General features: G+C 41.0%; 1 protein-coding gene across 1 annotated transcript; it reads right to left on the reverse strand.

Annotated features, from left to right (window-relative positions):
• Positions 1-3,243: 3,243 nt before the first annotated feature.
• Positions 3,244-19,573, reverse strand: RAB40B (RAB40B, member RAS oncogene family). Its single transcript, XM_081184493.1, has 6 exons — positions 18,698-19,573; positions 7,758-7,818; positions 7,090-7,150; positions 6,687-6,764; positions 5,575-5,797; positions 3,244-4,329 (listed from the first exon to the last, which is right to left on the reverse strand). The coding sequence occupies exons 1-6, from the start codon at positions 18,837-18,839 to the stop codon at positions 4,058-4,060; spliced, it is 837 nt and encodes a 278-aa protein (XP_081040619.1). The 5' UTR covers positions 18,840-19,573; the 3' UTR covers positions 3,244-4,057.
• Positions 19,574-20,306: the final 733 nt, after the last annotated feature.

Genomic DNA, 20,306 nt, shown 5'->3' on the forward strand with positions numbered 1-20,306 from the left:
GAGGTAAGGGATCCTACATGGGGTTACGAGGAGGCAAAAGACCCGTTGGACCCAGTAAAGCCCCCAGTAAAGTCACCACCATTCCAGAGGTTGCAAACGCGCTTCTTACTCCAGAGTTGGTCTTTCCTTCGGGAATGAGGCACGACCAGTGCCGGATTTACGTATAAGATAAACAAGCTATAATTTAGGGCCCCCCTCTCTTGGGGGGGGGAGATTAAAGGGGGGGACTGGATGTACATTTCCAAAATATAAGATATAAAAAACAACAGCACCTACATACAGCAACAGTGTTTTGTGTCCGTTCTTAACCTGAAACTGTTCTTAACCTGAGGTACCACTTTAGCTAATGGGGCCTCCGGCTGCCGCAGCACAATTACAGTTCTCATCCTGAGGTAAAGTTCTTAACCCGAGGTACTACTGGGTTAGCAGGTGTTTGTAACCCGAGGTATTTGTGTGTGCAAATGACTTTAGATACCTATTAGGTCCATAAATTACCATATAGCATATATTCAACACAAAAAACAGCCCAGTTGCACCTTAAAGGTAAAGGACCCCTTACAGTTAAGTCTGAAGAAGTGTGCATGGACACGAAAGCTTATACCCTGAACTAACTTACCAGTAGTTGGTCTCTAAGGTGCTACTGGATATTTTTTAAATTTTTTATATCTATTTCATCAGCGTCAGACCAACACAGCTACCTACCTGAAACAAAAAACAGCAACAATTTGTTGTTGACAAAGGACAGCTGGACATATAAAGAGCCCCATTACCTTCAGTAACTTAGGGCCTCATCAAACCTAAATCCAGCCCTGGGCCACACATTTGCAAATGAGGCTTACCTCTTCACCCCTTTGTGTCGCCTAAATGGCTTGTCCCCAGGCTTGTCACAAGGAAATTACCTGTTAATTAACTTTTACACTTGTTGATTCTCCAGGGTTAGCCATGGCTGGCACCCACTTAGCACACAGGGTCTGCCTTCATTAAGCTTCTCACATGTTAGTGTCAGGAGCTTTGAAGTGTGTCTGCAGAACCTAATACACATTTTAAGATCCCAGTTCTAATTATATTCCAACATATATTAAACCCGGGCATTTAGCATCTAAAGACCTATAACAGTATGCTTCACATGTTGCTGTGCTTAAGACAATGTGCTGAGGAATAAACCTTCAAGTGCTCAGACCACAGATTTTTCATAAGGCATATATAATCAAAGAACATTGCTGGTTTCAATAACACACTGGTAGTATATGGTATATACTACCATATACAGTACTACAACTCCCTGGAAAAGACCCTGAACTCCCTGGAAAAGACCCTTATGTTGGGAAAGATGGAGGGCACAAGGAGAAGGGGATGACAGAGGACGAGATGGTTGGATAGTGTTCTCGAAGCTACTAGCATGAGTTTGACCAAACTGCAGAAGGCAGTGAAAGACAGGAGTGCCTGGCGTGCTCTGGTCCATGGGGTCACGAAGAGTCGGAAACGACTAAATGACTAAACAACAACAACACAGTACTACAATTTCTGTTCTGGTGTTTCATTTGTGGTTCACTGTGCTTAGGAAATGATTTCCTCCCTTTCTTCTTCATCAAGCACTTTCACAATTAGGAACATGAAGTGACATGGAGGTGTGGTGTGTTGGCTTGGCAAGTGTATTTTGCTTATGCTTGGCAATAATTTTATTTTTGAATACTGCTTTTCAAACATGAGACAGAGAAACAGCAGATCCTGCCGACTCCAGGAATTCCTATTGCTGGTTTTCAAACAAATCACTTATCAATCACAGCTTTGACTTCACTCATTGGCTAAAAATACTGACTGGCAGCTTCATAACTTACTTTCTAGGAGGGCTAAAGGCTGGATTTGTTTTGGTTTTTTAATTTAAAAAGACAAGAGAAGAAAAGCTCTGAGTACCTTTGCCTAGGGGTACCAATTAAGACATTCAGTCTTGAATTGGGGGTGAGCAATGAGGTCAACAATTTTGCTGATGACAGCAAACTGTGTAGGCTGGTAAAAACGAAAAGGGATTGTTAGGAACTCGCGACCATCTCTCCAGACTGGATAGACATTAAAATGGTGAATGTAATTCTGTGTAAGCAAGTGTAAAGTGATGTATATTAGAGCAAAAAAACAACAGCACCCTAATTTCTCATTTACACTGAACCGGTGGTGATTGAGCAGGAAATATATTTGAGGTTGTGGTGGATAACTCTGTGAAAGTGTAAATCTTGTGTGTTGTACTTGAAATCCTGCTCATCTCAAAGATGATACTGCAGAGCTGGAAAAGATGCAGAAAAGAGAAACCAATAAGATCAAGGGGCTGGAACAACTCTATGCAGAAAGCTTACTTCACTTGGGGCTTTTCAATTTACAAAAAGGGTGATTAAAATTAGCTACTGTGGAATTAGCTACTGTATGATGTAGCAATGGCCACCAACTTGGATGACTTTAAGAGTTAACTTCGCCTTATTCTCCATAATTTTTCTATCAATGTAATGGCCTTTTTTGCCTCCAGTATCATAAGGTGGTATGCCTTTGAATACTAATTGCTGAGGAGCACAAGTGAAGAAGGGTGCTATTGTGCTAATGTCCTGCTTGTGGACTTCCCAGAGGCATCTCATTGGTCACTGTGAGAACAGGTGGGCCTTTGGTCTGGTCCAGCATCTTATGTTCCTATAGTAGATTGCAATAATAAATTAAGATTCATAGGCAGATGATATTGCCCTTGCAGTAGCAGCTCTGAAACAACAGGTGTTATTGATGGTGTCTGGTTGTTCACCTGGAAGATGGTGGGGGCAACCAAGGGGGTAACAGAGGGCAGTTGTTCTTAAGAGAACTCTGCCAAGTAAAGGAAAAACAGAGTAAAAAAATAAAATAATACACCATCAGAAATGTTTTCAGTTCAAATCAAACTGTACAATATAAAATAAAAAGCAAAACCATGTTAAAACAAAATAAGTTGAAAACAGAACAGCACAGCAGTGGAAAAATACCCCCAGTTTACTTAAAAACCAACTATCAGCCAATAATAATAATAATTTTATTATTTGCCGCCACCCATCTCACTGGGTTGCCCCAACCATTCTGGGCAGTTGTTCAATGTAAGCATCTTCCTGACTTCACAGATAAAACTGGTAGGAGATGACCCTTTAATTAAGTCTTGAACAAATTATAAATGAAAGTCATTACCTCAAGTCTTGGGAGACCAGGAAAATATTTAACTAGGAAAAACCACTCCAGCACTTTTTAGAGCTTTTAAAAAGAGTTTTATTTTTAAATAGCATCCTTTCCCCGATAAAGCAGCTTTTCAAATCACATTTTTCTTACTGCTATGTGGCAAATACATCTGATGTCTTTGGCTTATTTTGCAATATAACTGATCACTAGAATATCCATTACAAAAATGTAGATTTACCAGAAAAATAAGCATATAAACCACAGATTAATCCCTAAACAACATAGCAAAACTTTTATCAAATATTTTATACATGGATGGGAGAAAATCTTGTGTATATTGCATTTACACACTGGTAGCTCAAAGCAGTGCTTCAAAATCACTGAGGAAACAGTACAAAACCATTTTCAGATGCTCTACTGCAACATCACAAATAATTGTTTCACTACAGAATTTGTAGCTTTTACAATGTATACAATACATTGTGGTTTAAAAAACTGCCTGCATCTACAGACTGACACTGATTCCTATTTAACTGCTAATAAAATGTAGTGATTAAACAATATTTGAGCAATTAAAACAACTCACTTCTGAGATTTAGTGTCATCGAAAGCTGAGTAGTGTGATAAATTATTCCCTTTATAAAACACACAAAGTCTTCATGCACATCAAAAAAATGATATATAAAAAACCCAACAGCAAAGTTTCACATCCCTTTGTTTGCACAGAGTGCATCACACATCTGGAAGCAGCATTATTTAAAACAAATGACTCTAAAATAGCAAATTTTTTTGTTCTGTTTCTGTAATGCAATACATACAACAGACCTGACTATGAGTCCTTGTGTTAAAGGCTCTGGCCCAAACCTTTCCAAGCAGAGGCTTAGGAGATTTTACAGCTATTTCTGGTGCAGTGTTTCGGAGGGCTCTGGAGTGGACGGATAATTTTGGCTTTCTTCAGACTATTTCTTTTGTTGTTGTTGCTGGCAGTGAGAGAGTAGGAACGTCCGTGCATCATCCGAGCATTAAGTCCATTGGCCATAGAAAACGATTTGAGATGGCTTCTTAAGGCAACAGGGAGTGGAAGTTTGTCCACAAGGTGCACTGGGGTGCATGAAACTATGGCGCGGCAACAAAGATCTTGCAAACTCAGGACTTAAAACAAGAAACAAAAACATGAATTAAGATTAGTCATAATATGATTCTAAATAGCCACAAGGTGACACGAGTGCACAGCTTTGACTTCACTGTATTTTTCAGAGCTCTCGGGTTCTGTTTCTTTTCACTGCTCCTGAAGTTCCTTCCTAATTCTACCTTGAATCCCCATAACTATGGCTTGCCTCCATGAATAAAGGTGATGTTGCAACGATTTAACAAGGGGAAAATGGGGAAGAAGAAAATACAAAAAATTCTAACAACACACAACCCTCCCCCTGAAAAGAAAAACAGCCAAATAAATAAATAGATAAATTAAATTAAATTAAATTGAATTGAAGCAATACTACAACCTCCAGCTCTAGATGGCAGCATAATTCCAGGGGCCCACTGAAGTAAATTTTAGGTAAACGGTGCTTGAACATCCACTTTAGTCACCTCCTTTTCTCTAACAACCCATGTATAGCTTGCAGGTACTTATTCAAATTATTTAGGGGTAGAAATTCTCCTTCCTTCCACCTTAGAGAAGAAGAGCTATCAATTTATAAGCCTTTCCAACATATCCATCACACCTGAGGTAATATGAAGCACCGGTTTCCTTTGTGCATCTGATGAAGTGAAAGATTTTGCCGTGATAAATTTGTTCAAGACTCTGTTGTTTTTGCTGCAAGAGACTAGCATGACTCACTCTCTGGAAATTGTAAATATTAACCATGTCCAGTACTAGTACAGATGTAATGCTAAGCATGGTTAAAGCAGACAAGGGAAGCGAGTGGGGAGGAAGGGTGCTCCCAAGTTTGGCGCTCAATTGTCATACTGTTTACAGCAGGGTGGCTAATCTACAACCTGCATACTGCTCAACACCATTAGTTTTTTAACATAGCTCCCCAGCACGGCCAATGTAAATTTATGCTGCATGTGTGCACACACAGAGCACTCTCTCACACACACATACACCACACTCACCACATCTGCAAGCACACAGCATTCTCTCACGCAAACACATACACAGCACTCTCTCACTCTCTCTTTGAGTGGGGCAAAAGTCTTCCTATTCCTTTTCAATTCTCTCTGCCTGTTCTTTAAAGATTAGCTCCTCATCTTGTGCTCAGCGTCACAACACTGATATGAGGAGATAAAAGCTTTATGGGGCTAGTGGACCACTTCCTGTGGCTTGCTGGCCCAGAGCTGGCTCATGAGTTAGACGCCCCGCTGCAATAAAGCAAATGATTTTGTGTTACTTACCTTTGTTTGGCCTCCACAGCCGGTCCATTCCATGTCTCATTAACACAATCCTTGCAAGTTCCGTAAAGGACTCTGTGATGTTGAAATTACAGAGTGGGCTTACTTCAAAGAATGTCATGCCTAATCTTTCAGCATAGGCCTGTGCCTGCTCAGTAGATACTTGTCGTTTGAAGGCCAGATGCAGGCGGTTGCCAACAAGGATTTTGGGTACACCAGGAGCATGCTAAGTAAAGATAGACAGCAAAATGTTAGCTTAGAAGTCTCTCACCCTCTTCTTCAACAAAATACTGATTATTAACAACAACAGTAACAACAAACTCTTTAATTCCCTTTGTCCATAGTGCTGTGCTATAGGTGGATTCCATCAAGAAAACCCAATACAAGAAAATATAATAACCAAACAGAATCAGCAGGTGGTAAAAAAATGTACTGCTTTGCCAAATATAAGTTGCAGAATTTTTATTTTTTTTAAAAAACAACCCTTCAACATAGAATTATGGGTATGTAAAAGTTTCAAGAATAAACTTTCTGGTCGATCATATCAAATGTGTCTGATAGAGTTACCACAACCAACTGAAGATGAAAATCATTCACCAAGGCAACTACAGCAGTCCCAGTTTGAAAACCAAGCCAGAAGTCAAACTGCTATTGATCAAGGTAGAATAAGCACCAGGAATGCTTGGAATCATCTGACAGGCCACCTGCTGCATGTTATAAGAGGAAGATCAGGAACTGGACAAGAGTTGGTGTCATCCAAGTCCAAATATAGTGTTTGAGAAAGGGAATGACTTTAAGGCAAACAGGATATAAGCAATTTTATCTGCAAAATGTCTCACATGTCACAGCAAGCTGTCAATTACTTCCCTCAATAGTCAAGACATGCAGTTAGGTATCCATTTGCCACCCACAGCAACTCTAAGGTGACACAGTCTTTTGATGGCAGAAAAGAAAGCTCCCTGCTACTGCAAACTCTTTCAAATGGGTTTTAGGCCACCTTCAAGTGGATTTGTCATGAGTTTTCAGCCACCCACATTCTAGCCATCTCATTCAGTCATCATGTAGTTCAATCATTTTCTTAGGCATTATATGAAACATTCAGAGATGTGTCTTACCTCATCTATTTCCTTTATCCATCGATCAATGCCATCAAATGACCAGCGATTTGTAATATCATATACCAATATCACGCCCTGAGTGAATAAAGAAGATTAGATCAGCCTGACACATATATAAGGTACACAGTACATCACACAATTTTGTGTAACCATTCCTTTATTTAACCAGGAAAAAGAGGAGCAGACTGAGGACTTAACAAATCTGAACATTTCTCTAAAATAATTTATTTCTGGTGACTCAAAGGATGCTCCCTTTATTCAGCAGCAACAAATTGTATAACAATTCTTGAAAGCAAGTAGTACAATAAGTAAGTATAGTTCCCCCACCCCTTATTGTAGCTCTTTTCTTTTTAGTTAATTCTTTACAGTGACATATTTTAGATGGCAGAATTGTGATTACCTGGGCCCCTCTGGAATAGGAACGAAATATGGTGCAGAATCTGCCTTGCCCAGATGTGTCCCTGTGGAGGTAAAATACAGTTAAAAATACATAGACCTTTCCATTCTGAATAACAGTGTTCTTGTTGAATTCTTATCTGGTCTTTCTGTTTTGCTCTCTTTATTAGTATTCTACCCTTTGCCTTAGTGGGGAAAGCAGTCCAGGTTAGGTATGTTAGGTATGTGAGGCTGAAAGACAGAGACTGGTCCAAGATCACCCAGTGAGCTTCATGGGTAACTGGGAATTTGAACCCTAGTCTTCCAGGTCTGAGTCCAGTACTTTAACCACTAAACCACATGGACATCATGCATTTCAGCAGGATCATTCACTGAATCTACATGGGTGATTATGTACTCCTATAATATATTCACCAATCATTTAATATTACTTAGGCTTCTTGCACATATACAGAGAAACCCATTAATTTCACAATTGCTCCCTTGTCCTCAACTATAGCTCTTTAGTACAAAAGGCTAGTGGGTAGTATGACCTCTTCTTAACTGTTATAAGAATTAAATATTTGTAGTCAACTTTACAGTAAATATAAATACAAGCAGTATTACGTCCACTATGAACTGTTTTCAAAGCACAACGGCACAATCCAAACAGAGAACATAATACAAAGTTACCAGAGCTGCAGCTTTATTCGACGGCCATCCAGGAGTATTGTTGTCGTCTTGTAATCAATACCTAGGGATGGGAGGAGGTAAGGCAGAATTTTAAAATACTAAAAGCATGCCTATTTTTTTCACTCTAGAAAGCGACCAAGCGAGAAATGCCTATGTTAAATCACTTTAATAGTACCAACCGATTTTTGTTTTTTTAAAAAGTCCAATATATAGGGAAGGGCCAGTGGAAAAGCACCCACTTTGCATGCAGAAGCTGCTAGGGACAGCCATGCCCCCACCCCACCCCATTTTTTAAATGGGCACCAGATTTTTAGGGCAATGGGTGGTGAGTAGTATAGCATGTGTACTTTATTATTACTAAGATTATCCACGAGGGCTTTAGTCAGACTGCTTTTGCAGTGTTCGTTGTACAGGCTTCAAACTATATGTGAAAAAACTTTTCAGAGGAGACAGAGAGAAATATTACATGTTATGCACTGCACTTGATTATTTCTAGGGCTTATTAGAATTGTCCAAAATGTTGCATACTTCAGCTGCCTATTGGCTTGTGCCAATGACATCTCTGGATTAAGCAGTCGACTCCTACTTCCAATCATTAAAGCAGTTTTGCAATTGTAGATGAGGAATGCATATGTAGTTCTTTTAATAACAACAACAAAATAGAACCAGGCTACCCACCAGTACCCTAGCTACACAATATGCTGCTGTTTCAGTATCGCCTTATTTCTTCTTCTTATTTCTTGGGTTTTTTTAATCTTTATTTTAGGAAACAACTTTTCTTCTTCTTCCCTGTAGCATTTTTTCCCCTCTCTCTCCCCCGATTCTGAACAAGATGACTACTCATTTTTATTCTGTCTGCATGCTTATTTAGCGACTGAGTCAGAATTTCAGACCTAGGGCTTCTATAGCAGTAGAGTGGCCCTTTTTTTCCTCCTGTAAAGGTCAGGGGACAGAGAGGGATTATTAAGGGCTCATATGAGACACTTAAGTAAACTCTTGGGGCGGGCTGGGGTAATAATTGCATATTTAAAACTCATAGATTTTGATACACAGTCACTCAAAATGTAACCTTTTAATTTATCTGCTTGTTAAAATGTTTATAATTTATAGTACTTTGACTATCACATTTTTAAAACTACCTGTCCAGTGCTGAAGGACAAAATCTGGTTTCATGAATTCATGAAGACCCCAGAGACTACATAAAAGTATCTTCAGATTTGTATATTTTTTGCCACTGTAAATCATTAAAATCAATAAAATGCAAAAGCCAAGCCTTCCATTTTTCTTCTTACATTGTAATAGCTTATATAATTTTCTTTCCATATCACATTCTGATATTTATGCGTGATAAATGGCTTTGTACTTGGTTTCTCCTATTCTCACATTGTATAAATGTATCTCTCTTCAAACAGGCACAAATCCTCTGCAAAAAGTATCTAAGGTCCTGGGTAGATACTCTTTAAAAAAAGAGAAAATGTTGTTTGCTCATTTACATTTAACCTTGCTCCAAACAGGCTGCATTTAATTAAGTCTCTTAGTATGGATTAACAGTGCCTACGCAAGGGGCTAATCTGCATTAATTTATCTACATTAAATTAACACGTTGCATAAAACTACCATGTTTTCTGTTGGACACGGAGAGCTACAGGGCTTGGGTAGGAAGGAAGAAGATAGTGGCTGTCTTCAAGGCAGACAAATAGTTCCATATTCACATTTTTTCATTTTGGCAGGAGTAGCATTTAGGGAGGAAACTAAAGAGCACTGCAGCATCTTTTTCCAATACTAAGTAATCATTGTAGCCCTCCCCTAGTTGAAATTTTGGCATTGTTTCAGCCTCTGTTTAAGAAGCTAATCAAGTAATATCTGATTTTATTTCAATATCCATGGTAACAGATCCTCCATCCCTTGTTTTATAACAATCTAATAGTTTTACAGGTATCAGGCAAACATGCAGGTTATTAACTGAAATTATTTGGCTTACACTTAAGCATCAAAAACCAACTGTGTGGAAACATATCAGTTAATATCATTAAAAGTCAAGAAATTAAATGTAATTGTTTTGGCAAGTTTATTTTACTCTGCCAAGCGTCCAACCACAATCTGATTATTTTCAGGAACCATGGAGGGCAGTTCTTAATTCTGATAACCTGTTTCTACTACAGTTATGTATGTCTATCAGATTTAAAGTGTATAATTACACAACCATTAAGCTTGTAGCATGCAAAGTTAAAAAAGAACAACATTTATTTCTGGCATCATACCCCGAACTAGTAGGGTTTAGTAGCCTAGTCCTTTGAGCTGTCAGTCACATCTCACAGTACTAGTTGCATGAAGGAATGGAATGAAGAAAGGAAGATGAAAAGGTGGCATTGAGGAATCAGTCCCTGGGACATTTAAAAATACCAAACATGCAAAAGGCCTTGCTAAGACTGAGGGAGGATGGGGATTGTTGTGATAATATGTCTGCCACCTCTCCTTGCTTGGCCTGTTCTTTGCAACTGACCAGAGAATTCCGCATAGTGCCAGATCCTTCCTCTCTGCTCACTTGGCCCACGCCCTCAGCCTCCCTGTTCCAGCATAAATATTTATATTTGCAAAAGGGGTGGGACCTCTGTTTCACATGAGTTCTGTGCAAATCAAAAAAGTTATAGGATCTCTACTAAAGCAACAGGACGCAAGTTGGTTTCAGTATTAAAATATGTACATACAAACTGATTATGTTGGCCCAGCTTAAATACATTTCGAGGACTGGGCTGTCCTGTAGCAGTTAAGGAAAGACAACATGTGAAGGGAGAGCAGCTAGACAACAGCATTCTGAACTAGCAAGGAATGACATTATACAAGGATCTCGAGATTTAACATTCACCAGCTTGACCAAAGTACTACATAGTTGTTCTGCATTCCCTATTAGAACATTGTTAAATTTCAGCTTCTCTGCAAGATAGTATTGTTTAATCATTCACATGCACTATGAAATGCTGTGGGTTTTGCCTTTTATGATGCGATTTCAAACAGTTTAGACTATGATCAAAAGTACACCAATACCACCGTCTTAAAAGTTTTAGTTCCCTGGAAACAACTCTAAATGATTTCAGTAAATCTAAGTACCAAATAAGTAACTTAATAAAATGGAAGGAGTAGGAGGTATATTACAGTCAGAAGAAGAGAGAGGAACGAATAACAGAAATGTTATTTATGTTGGTTGTTGTTCTTCATCACCTCCTGTTTCTTCCTGTTCTATTATTCCTCCTACTCCTTCAATTTTATTGTATCTCTTTAGGCAGTATACACACTATACTTTTATAGTGCATTTTAAGCACATTCTTTTCCTCTAAGAATTCTGAGTGCTGAAGTTTGTTATTGGTTGCTATAAATTATAACTCTTTGGAGGTTAAACTACAGTACCCAGAATTCTTTGAGGGAGGGGAATGTGCTTTAAAGGTATAGTGTGGACACTGTTTTATTCTTCATTTTCGAACATTTGATGCTATTTCTATTTTTTCTTCACTTCAATGTACTGCTTATCTTCTTGATCCAATTCCCTCTCCCATTTTAGTAAATATTGATTTGTTTTTCTCTTACCTATACCTTTCTTCAAGCATTGTTTCTTCTTGCTTTGAATATGCTAGTTTCCAACAGTCATAAAATTGTCCACATATATCCCCCCCCCCCCAGCTTTGGGAAGCTAGCATTTTTAAAGCAAGATGAGACAACGCCTGACGAAAACAAAAGAGGTAAATTGTGTGTGGTGGTGAGGGCTCAATATTTACTAAAATTGATTTAGATCGGGGGGACTCAACTCCTCTTAATCTTATCTAAATGTGACAGTTTTCTTTTCATCTATTTTTTTATGGTTCTTTTCAGCTGGTTTTTGACTCAAACATTCTAGTGAGATTGCTCTGTGGAAAATCTAAAGTAGTATTATATTCTGAAATACACCAGCATTCTCTATATGTACTTTCATCAGCTTTGGGTACAGGTGATCATTATCTGCTTCTTTTACAGTTCTTTGGGACTGGACAGTACCATCCACTCCTGCTTTCACTCCTGTGTCATAAAAGCTTCGTTTAAGTCTTCCTCAATTATTATTCTAAGCCCTCTTCTCTTCACTCTTTATATGCTTTCTCTTAGCAATCCAATTTATTCTTGTGGCTTGCAATGTACCACTGTTATACGAATGATTTCAAGCGCTATTGTTTGGTCCTTCCCTCCCCTTTACCAATACTTTATTTCAAATTGTCTGTATCTGCCTGGATGTCACTGTGCAAAAGATACTTTGCCTTCTCTTCCAAAGTTCCAATTGGCACCAACCTTCAGTCTTTTCTATAGTTAAAGGGTTTTGGTGTTATCTTTGATCTATTTCTATTTCCGCTCACATATCTACCTAAGTTCTGCCAATTTTATTTCTATAAGATTTCTAAATTTGTTCTTAATATCAGCTAACATTCTTGTTCAGACCTACAGCCTACGTTGTGTTAACTACTAAAATGTCTTGTTCACTGATCTTCCTGTTTCTCAGTTTAAACCTATTATTTCTGTTTTCTCTTTTCTGCTTTCTTTCCTAATTCTTCAGTCATTTTATACCTCTCTATATACCGGTATTTCCCTTCACAGGCTTCATGAAGTTTAAACTTCTTAAAGGTTAATAAAAGTTTAAACTTCGCATAAAGCAATACAGGAAGGAATACTGATAGAAAAAAGGGGCAAGAATATGACTAGATATGAAGGTTACATCTGCTCATGTTTTTGCCCCTTTTTCTATCTGTTGCTTTCCATTTTTCTCTTTGGTCCTTCTGTTAATAAAGCACTGATGTTTTTAATTAAATCTCTACTATATGGTTATATTTCTTATCCCCATGCTTTCTTTCTTATGTCTAGCACTATTTTCCCTTTACATTTTTGACCAGGCCCTTCATCTCATGAAGAAACAGTTTTAAAAACTTCTGTCTTGATGTGCTATTTGGATTTTTTTTTTTGTTTCTTCCTTACTCCTAAAGTTCATTATTGTAGTCTTTTAACACTTTGCTTCTTTCAGATAGTGCAGCTCCACTTCCCTTCCCTTTTGTTTCTTCATAGCTTCTGAACCTGTAAACAGGGACTTATATCTGTACAATGGCCTAGGAGCATATGTTAATAATTTTATAACTAAAAAATTACAAAGTAAATTTACTTTTGATAACTATGACTCTAAGTGCCATCAGAAAGGGAAGGAAGAACTGGACTTTTCAACAGTTGTTTTGAATAGACACAAAACGTTTAATTTCAAAAAGAAGAGAGTTACTGAGGTATAAAATTACCGCAGACCAACCACAGAGGCTTTCAGTGATGCAAGTTCCATTCTTTGAAATATGTTAACAGACATGTTTTGAGGATGGAGCTTCCTTCAAATATTGTGCACAGATTTTACAGACTTAAATTCTGTTGTTTTATTCTCTTCCTTCCCTGAGCTCATAAGCTATTAGTCATTATCTCGTTTTAAGCATGATTCATTGCACCTATTCCAAAATTCTGCCACATTTGGCAATTATGCCTAGCATGAGACAATTTGCATCTGTAATAGATTGCAACACCCAACGCAGAACAACAAATGAGGAGCAAGTAGGTGTTTGCTTCGTGCTGTAACTAGCAAAATCATTTTTAAAATTAAGAATAGCATGCCCATGCCTGTGCTCAGCTGCCAGAAAGAAGCTCACTTTTACTGTGACAGTAAATCACTAGTTATCAGGCTCTATACCCCTTGTATGAGGGGAACATGTGTTTCCAGAAATCATCTCCCTTTGCAGCCACTGCCAGACAATTTGGACAGTACTGAAACAAATGGACTCAGTATAAGGCAGCTCCCTCCGTTACTATGTTACTATGCCCAGTGCTTTCTTTTAAAATCTCAGAATCCTTCTGGGAATTCATAATGGCTACCAGGCAAAGACAACAGTTACCCTGCTTTGACCCTCCCAGAATTACTGCCTTGGATAATTTCTATCGTATACAAATTTTATATACCATGATAGCTGTGATTCTGGCATTGCAGGGGATTGGACTAGATGACCCATGGGATCCCTTCCAACTCCACAATTCTCTGATTCTATGATCAAGTAGCTTTTAAGGTGTAGGATAGAATCCTGCTTTCTGCACAGTGTGGTAAAGGATACCTGTCTAAGCTGACAGTTTGTGAGATCATGTCCTATTGCAGGAAGGGGAGCCTTTCACAGCCTGAAGATCACATTCCCTCATGCGTCCCCTGCGGGGGCTGCACCCCATTGGTGGGTGGAACCAGGTGTAAAAGTAGGCATAGCAATGGATGTGGATTCTTACATTTCTCTAGTAGTTTACATTCCGTCCATGCAAATGTCAGCTGGTGCAAAACACAGCAGCCTAGATTGCATCTAGGATTTCCCTTTCAGAACTCTGCATTCTTTCCCAGTTTGTTTCGTAGCACAATTTGAAGTAGTTGTAACTGCCTATAAAGCTCCCAGCACTAGGATGCCTGCCTGACTTATCTATTTGCATTTCAGTGTGCTACAAAACCTTGTTTGTTTTGCCATGTCTTTCAGTTTGGTTTTCTCTCTCCGCCCTTCCCCACATATTTTAACATATGGCTTCTAGTTTTTAGTTTAGTCTTTATTATTTTATGGATGGTATATTGTTTTAATCAATGCACAGGGTCCTTATGGAAAGCCAGAAGACAATATATTCATAATTATTAAAATAGTTATAATAAATACACCAAATGGGAGTTACTTTTGAATAGACATGTACCAGATTGCATTGTCAGTCTTCTAATTATAAAAGACCTGTGTGAACCCATTGCACACAAAAGAAGAATATGCTTTCTGTGAGGAGTGTATTTTACTTCTTAACTCTCCCATACATTACTCAACAGTTAAACCTGAAAAACCTGCCAATGCAGTCTAACATTTGATGACAATGCACTGTGTTTACTAGGCCCGATAACGGTCAAAAAATTACCACATAACTTAGGTTCAAAAAAGCAAGTCATCTACAAAGGAACTGTGGTAATTAGGGAAGAAAAGGCTTTAGCATTATGGGCCTAAGTGATGTCTGACCATTTTGTTTTGTTTCTAACCCAGAGACCAAGGACATTTCTGACATGTACCCCGACAACAGTTTAGCCTTTGCGTGATACTGCTTGACATTCTTTTCCAGTGCCTTTAGTGCTATAGTCTGTATAATAAATAGGAAAAATAGCTGTTACACCTACTGTTCCCTTAAAAAAAACTAGACGTGTGTACCTAGGAAGGGATAGGCAGAGTCTTTAGATATATTTTTTTCAAAACCAATCAATTCTAATGAGGTAAACCAGGAACAGATGAAGGCGCTCAACAGAGAAAGGAGAGGGTGTAAGTGAACTTGTGGCATGTTCCTGACTCTCCAAACCATTACAAATATGGCATCCAAACTGAGCCATTGTGAATCAGTTCATCTCTTGAACACTCTCTACTCCCTAATACACTGTTCTGGATACAGAAATAACCAAGATGAACTTTTCTACTGGGCGGTGTATGATGTACATATTTGCTGTCCGTGTTGTACAGAAACACAGCACATTTCTTGAAGTGTTTTTTCTTCTTCAGACATCTCCACCCTGACCCTACCATTGCCCCATGCCTCAAGGCTTCCGGCACCCAATAGGAATGGGTGCATGCAGAAAATAATTACCAGCTTTGCCCCAAGTAGTTATAATTATTTTTATTTAATGGCACAGGCAGCATTTTTCCCTCAAGCATAAAGCAGATGAAAAAAGGTTTCACTTTGAAAGGAGACTGAAATTATCAGCAAAATGGTGCACACAAAGTTGTATCATCTTTTTTCCTTGAGCAGAGTCAATGATTACTGCTCCATTTCTATGGGTTCATTTTACCATTTATCAACAGACATAAGGAAAGCTAGAACTGTTCACAACTAAAGTCTATTGCAGTTTGCAACTTGAAATGTCTACCTTTTCAGCTACCAGCAGATTTGGTACCAATTGGCAGATCAGCTTGATGGGAAGGACTCAATTTCAAATGGCAGGCTGAATCTACTCACAAGAATCTCATTAACTGAAACTATTAGCTGAATATTTGCAAATAGCTACAATAAAAATATGCTGTGAAGAATGACCAAAAAGTGAGTCCCCATCTCTCCTGGGAAGAGGCAACATGGTGTTCACATACCATGATGCTGTAATTCCATGCTTATTTACAAAGAAGTTAGTCCCATTAATTACATTTGAATAATGTTTAGAACTGGACTGCATGGGTGCAATCCTGCTGCTACTGAAGTCAGTGACAAGTCTGCCATTCGATGGTGCAGCCATCGTCAAAAATGAACTCATTAAATTTTTGATGTGGAATCATATTCTGAGGAAGTTTTTATTTTGCTTTGGATCAAATCAAATTAAAGAGATGCATAGGTTCAGATTTTCAGCTGCATCTGACATGGTCTGAGCCTCTCATTTGTCAGGTTCAATGAAGGAATGAACTATAAATAAATGTTCCAGTGTTAATGCCAAAAATACTCATCCTATCCATATCAGTTCTTCAGAAACACTTGGTAGTGCTATTATAATCTTGTGCTATACTTATTCTTGTCTTTTCCTTTTTAAAAAAACATAATTCAGACCCTTATCCACCTTTATTACTTTTAGGCGGATGTCCAGATGTCTTGCACTGTTCTAAATATTTTGCATATCAGCAGGCTAAAAAGATTCATCATCTTGATTAAAATACATGTGAATTCTTCACTCTCTGTTTATTAGGGTAATACCATTCGGAGCCTATGCTTAACCTCCTGTGAGAGCCAGCTCTACTATTAGGCAGAGACAGCTGCCTTAGACAGCTATGGGGTGTCATGAAAGGGTAGTAAATCAAAAGTTATTTAATTTGCTGTATTTTTACTGCTGAGAAGGGGAGAGACACTTGTGTGATTTTCTGCCTCATGTGCAAAATAGATTGACTACCTCTGAGTACTAGACACCTTGTCTTGGCAGTGGGTGAGTTGGAAGCATTTGCTCTTCCACCTCAGACAGAAAAATGGGCCAGCCAGTCACCATGTTTGCAGCAAGAAGATATACAGCCATACTTTATGTTACATCCGCTTCATGTTACGTCCTGCGGTGACCCGGAAGTACCGGAAAGGGTTACTTCCGGGTTTCGCCGCTTGCGCAGAAACACAAAATGACGTCATGCGCAGAAGCGGCAAATCGCAACCTGCGCGTGCACAGACACGCCGCTGCGGGTTGCGCTCTTTTCATGTTGTGAATGGGCCTCTGGAACAGATCCTGTTCGCAACCAGAGGTACCACTGTATGCTACATTGGGGTAATGTACATTGTTTTCCTTGGTCCTTACTCTAGAAACAAGCTCCTGATGGAAGAAATGATCACATGACCATTTCCCTGTCAGGTGCTGATAAAGTAATGCATGTTTCTCAGTGTCTACCACGGAAACCATGTGAGCTACCAGTGGAGGTAGAGATAGCATTCCAGATGCTGAGAAAGGAAGGTGCATAGCTGTACATGCATGGGGGCAGTGTGAGAATGAATGAATGAGTGCGTTGGTGGATGTAAGGTAGAGTTTAAAAGGGAGGTCCACCGCGGATGTGTGTGAATGAGGTATCCCCAGCCACTTTTGGCTTCAGACCTATCCACTCAGAGGCGGAGCTAGCTGTTCCGGCACCCGGAGCGGCACACATGCGTCCCAGGGGGGTGCAGCCACGGTGAGCATCCCAGGGGGGTGGAATGGCGATGCCACCTCCCACGCCAATGACACCTAGGGTGAATCGCACCCACTGCACCCCTCTTCCTCCAACAGTGTATCTACTGCCAGTAAGCAGGCAGCCTGAGACTACTGTTCCCTGAGGAAATGTGGTCCTCACCTTTTTAAAAAAGGTTTCCCAATTTGCTGCATATGGTCATATAGTTTATACTTTTAAAACAGCAGACAGCTACCTGCAAGAACTAAAAAAAGTGATTAATTTTTAAAAAAATGAAAATCTCCACCAATACTCAGCATTCCCGATGGTCACTCTAAGAAAACTGAAAGATGCACAAGACCTGTATAGCAAACCTTTCCAGTCTCTATTTAACAAGAGGTATTCTTTGTAACTTCTCAAAGCAGTTGTACAGCACAAGCTTGCTGGCCTGGCACAGAACACAAACCCCAAATACAAACTTACACTGTTCCTCTTCTTCAACGATATATGCACAGCAAAATGTTAATCTCCTCCACTTAGTGTGCATCCTTTAATTTGGTGTGAATGTGAGCATCACTGTCATGATTTCAAGTGGAGGCAGCAGTTCATTTTAGCACTAGGATTAAATGACTTTAAGAGGCCCAAATAAAATTGTTTGGCTGTATCCTTGTATGTGCTTTGGTTCTTTTTGGGTTGTGGTCTCCTCTGCCTGTAGCTCTGCTGAGTCTACAGAACACTCAGTTTCACCAAGCTAGTCTGACCATGGCCATTACATCTACATGACAACATAAACTTTACTGACTCACGAGGAAATTTTACAGTGCATTTGTGCTCACACCTTGTAATTCAGTTGACAGGAATGGGCAACCTTTTAACGTTAAGGGAGGTGTGTGAAACCTGATTATTTGCAATAACCTAAAGGTGGATTGTGGGAAGCATAATCAAAGCAGATGACGACAACACGTCAGCCAGTAGCCGATGGGCTTTCCTGCCACTGCACAGTTTCTAAAGAAGGCTACCAGAGAGCTCAAGGCAGCTGGGAAGGCAGATGCCCTGTCATGGAAGCCCTGCCCTATAACTGCCAAGGTGTGGGAGGTGTCTGTGGTGACTCAGTAATCGCGAAAGGCAGCCCTGCACAAACACTACCTTCCTCCGTGCAGTCTACAGGTGTAAGAAAGAGCTACCTGCCGCCAAGTAACCGAGGCTGGCCTAGATCTTGGCCGCAGGTACAACCCCGTTGCTGCTTACCCATATTGTACCCGTAAGGCGACTCAGTGGCTCCATCCTCCAGGCTGGCTAGTATCTCTCCTTTGCCCACGTCGCTGTCGCCCACCAGCAGGAATTTCAGCAAGAAGTCATAAGCTTTCACAGGGCTGCCCACGTGGTTCATCCTCTTTCGCCACCGCTCCCCGCTCCTCCTTCTCTCCCTTCGGCCTCACAGAAGTCCCTGCGGGGAGTCAGTTCCCAGCGCCCATGAGAGGCACCCAACGACCAGCTGTGGCGGCACCGAGAGCGTCACGGGCGGCGGCGGCGAGCAGCAGCACAGGCGCAAAGGCATGTTCGAAGAAGCCGCCCCGCAGAGCGCGTCGCCGGGGGCAGCAGCAGAGATTGCGGGGGGAGCTCGCAGCAGGTTCGGGTGGGTTGCCGCCAAGAGGAGGAGGAGGAGGATGAGGAGGGGGGGGTCGCCTCACGTTGCCAGCAGTGGGAGGCGAGAGGCAGTGGGCGCCGCGAGGTCCCCGCACAACCGTGACAGCGGAGGAGGACTTTTCAACGGCGCCATCCGCGGCCACGCACCCACGAGGCCGGCATGCGTGGAGCTAGGCTGGCGCAGCCGACGACCAAGAGAACCGAAGGCGGCCGCTCCCGTCCAACCTGCCTGGCTGGGCGCGCTCAGTCGCAGCGAAAGAGAAGAAGGGGAGAGCCCGTCACGACCGACGAGGAACGGGGGAATAGGATCTGTGCTTGCCGAGGAAGGCAACGGGGGACCCTCTCGGCTGCCGTCGCCACAACTCTTCGCCGCTGCTCGAGCCCCTCGAGAGGCGCCGTTGCCGTCGCTGCCGCCGCCTCCCCACCGACCGACCTCGCTCCCAGCGCAGCACCCAGTGACAGCCTCTCCAACCAACACCTACCCTCCTGTGCCCATGGGGGCGCGGCTCCCGAGGCCACGCCCTCCGCCGCTGCCATTGGAAGAAAAGGGCCCCGCCCCCACACTCCTTTTTTCCCATTGGTACGGGTGGGCTTCCGAACGCCACCTCTCCGAAGGCATTGGCGGGCGCGCACCCGCCCCCTCAGGCACCAACAATTCAGTTGCTGGGGTATTTCTTCCGCGGTATTGGCTGTCGCTCACGCCCGTCACTGTGGCGCTGGGCGGTGGGCGCTGCGCGGCTGTGTTTACACATCGGAGGATGAGGCATGTGCTGCTGTGCAGTTACGCGTGAGCGCGCTTTAGCGCTCTCCGGTTGGAGTCCAGCCTCCAGCCCACGTCTGTCGAACTGGGGCTTACAAAATAGAGAAAATCGTCGCCTTTGGATAAGGGTGACGACTGATGGAACTGCAGCGTACAGAACGAAATGTCAGAGCAGGTCTCAGAGGCAGTAGAGTATATGATTCTGCTAACAAACTATTCTAGAATGACATTCATAAGGACAAATGTAGAATCAGATCAACCATGACTTACCGTAAATTCTGCCTCCAATAGTGGCAAACCATATGCCCTTCACCTGGCAGGATTGTTGGATGGATTTACACCTCACAAGTTTAAAGTTTAAAGGAAGCAGTTGTTATTTATTAATACCCTGTTATTGTGCACATGCTGTACAGTACATACATAATTACATGGATAACACAGGTAGCAACC

This window comes from Podarcis bocagei (genome assembly GCF_964188305.1).
Source record: "Podarcis bocagei genome assembly, chromosome: 2".
Classification (NCBI taxonomy): domain Eukaryota; kingdom Metazoa; phylum Chordata; class Lepidosauria; order Squamata; family Lacertidae; genus Podarcis; species Podarcis bocagei.

Coding starts and splice junctions, on each gene's coding strand:
- RAB40B (XM_081184493.1), bottom strand. CDS start 18,839: ATGAACCACGTGGGCAGCCCTGTGAAAGCTTATGACTTCTTGCTGAAA. Junction 5,798..6,686: donor GGATAAAGGAAATAGATGAG/GTAAGACACATC, acceptor ATCTTTACTTAG/CATGCTCCTGGTGTACCCAA. Junction 4,330..5,574: donor GCTGTGGAGGCCAAACAAAG/GTAAGTAACACA, acceptor TCTTGTTTTAAG/TCCTGAGTTTGCAAGATCTT.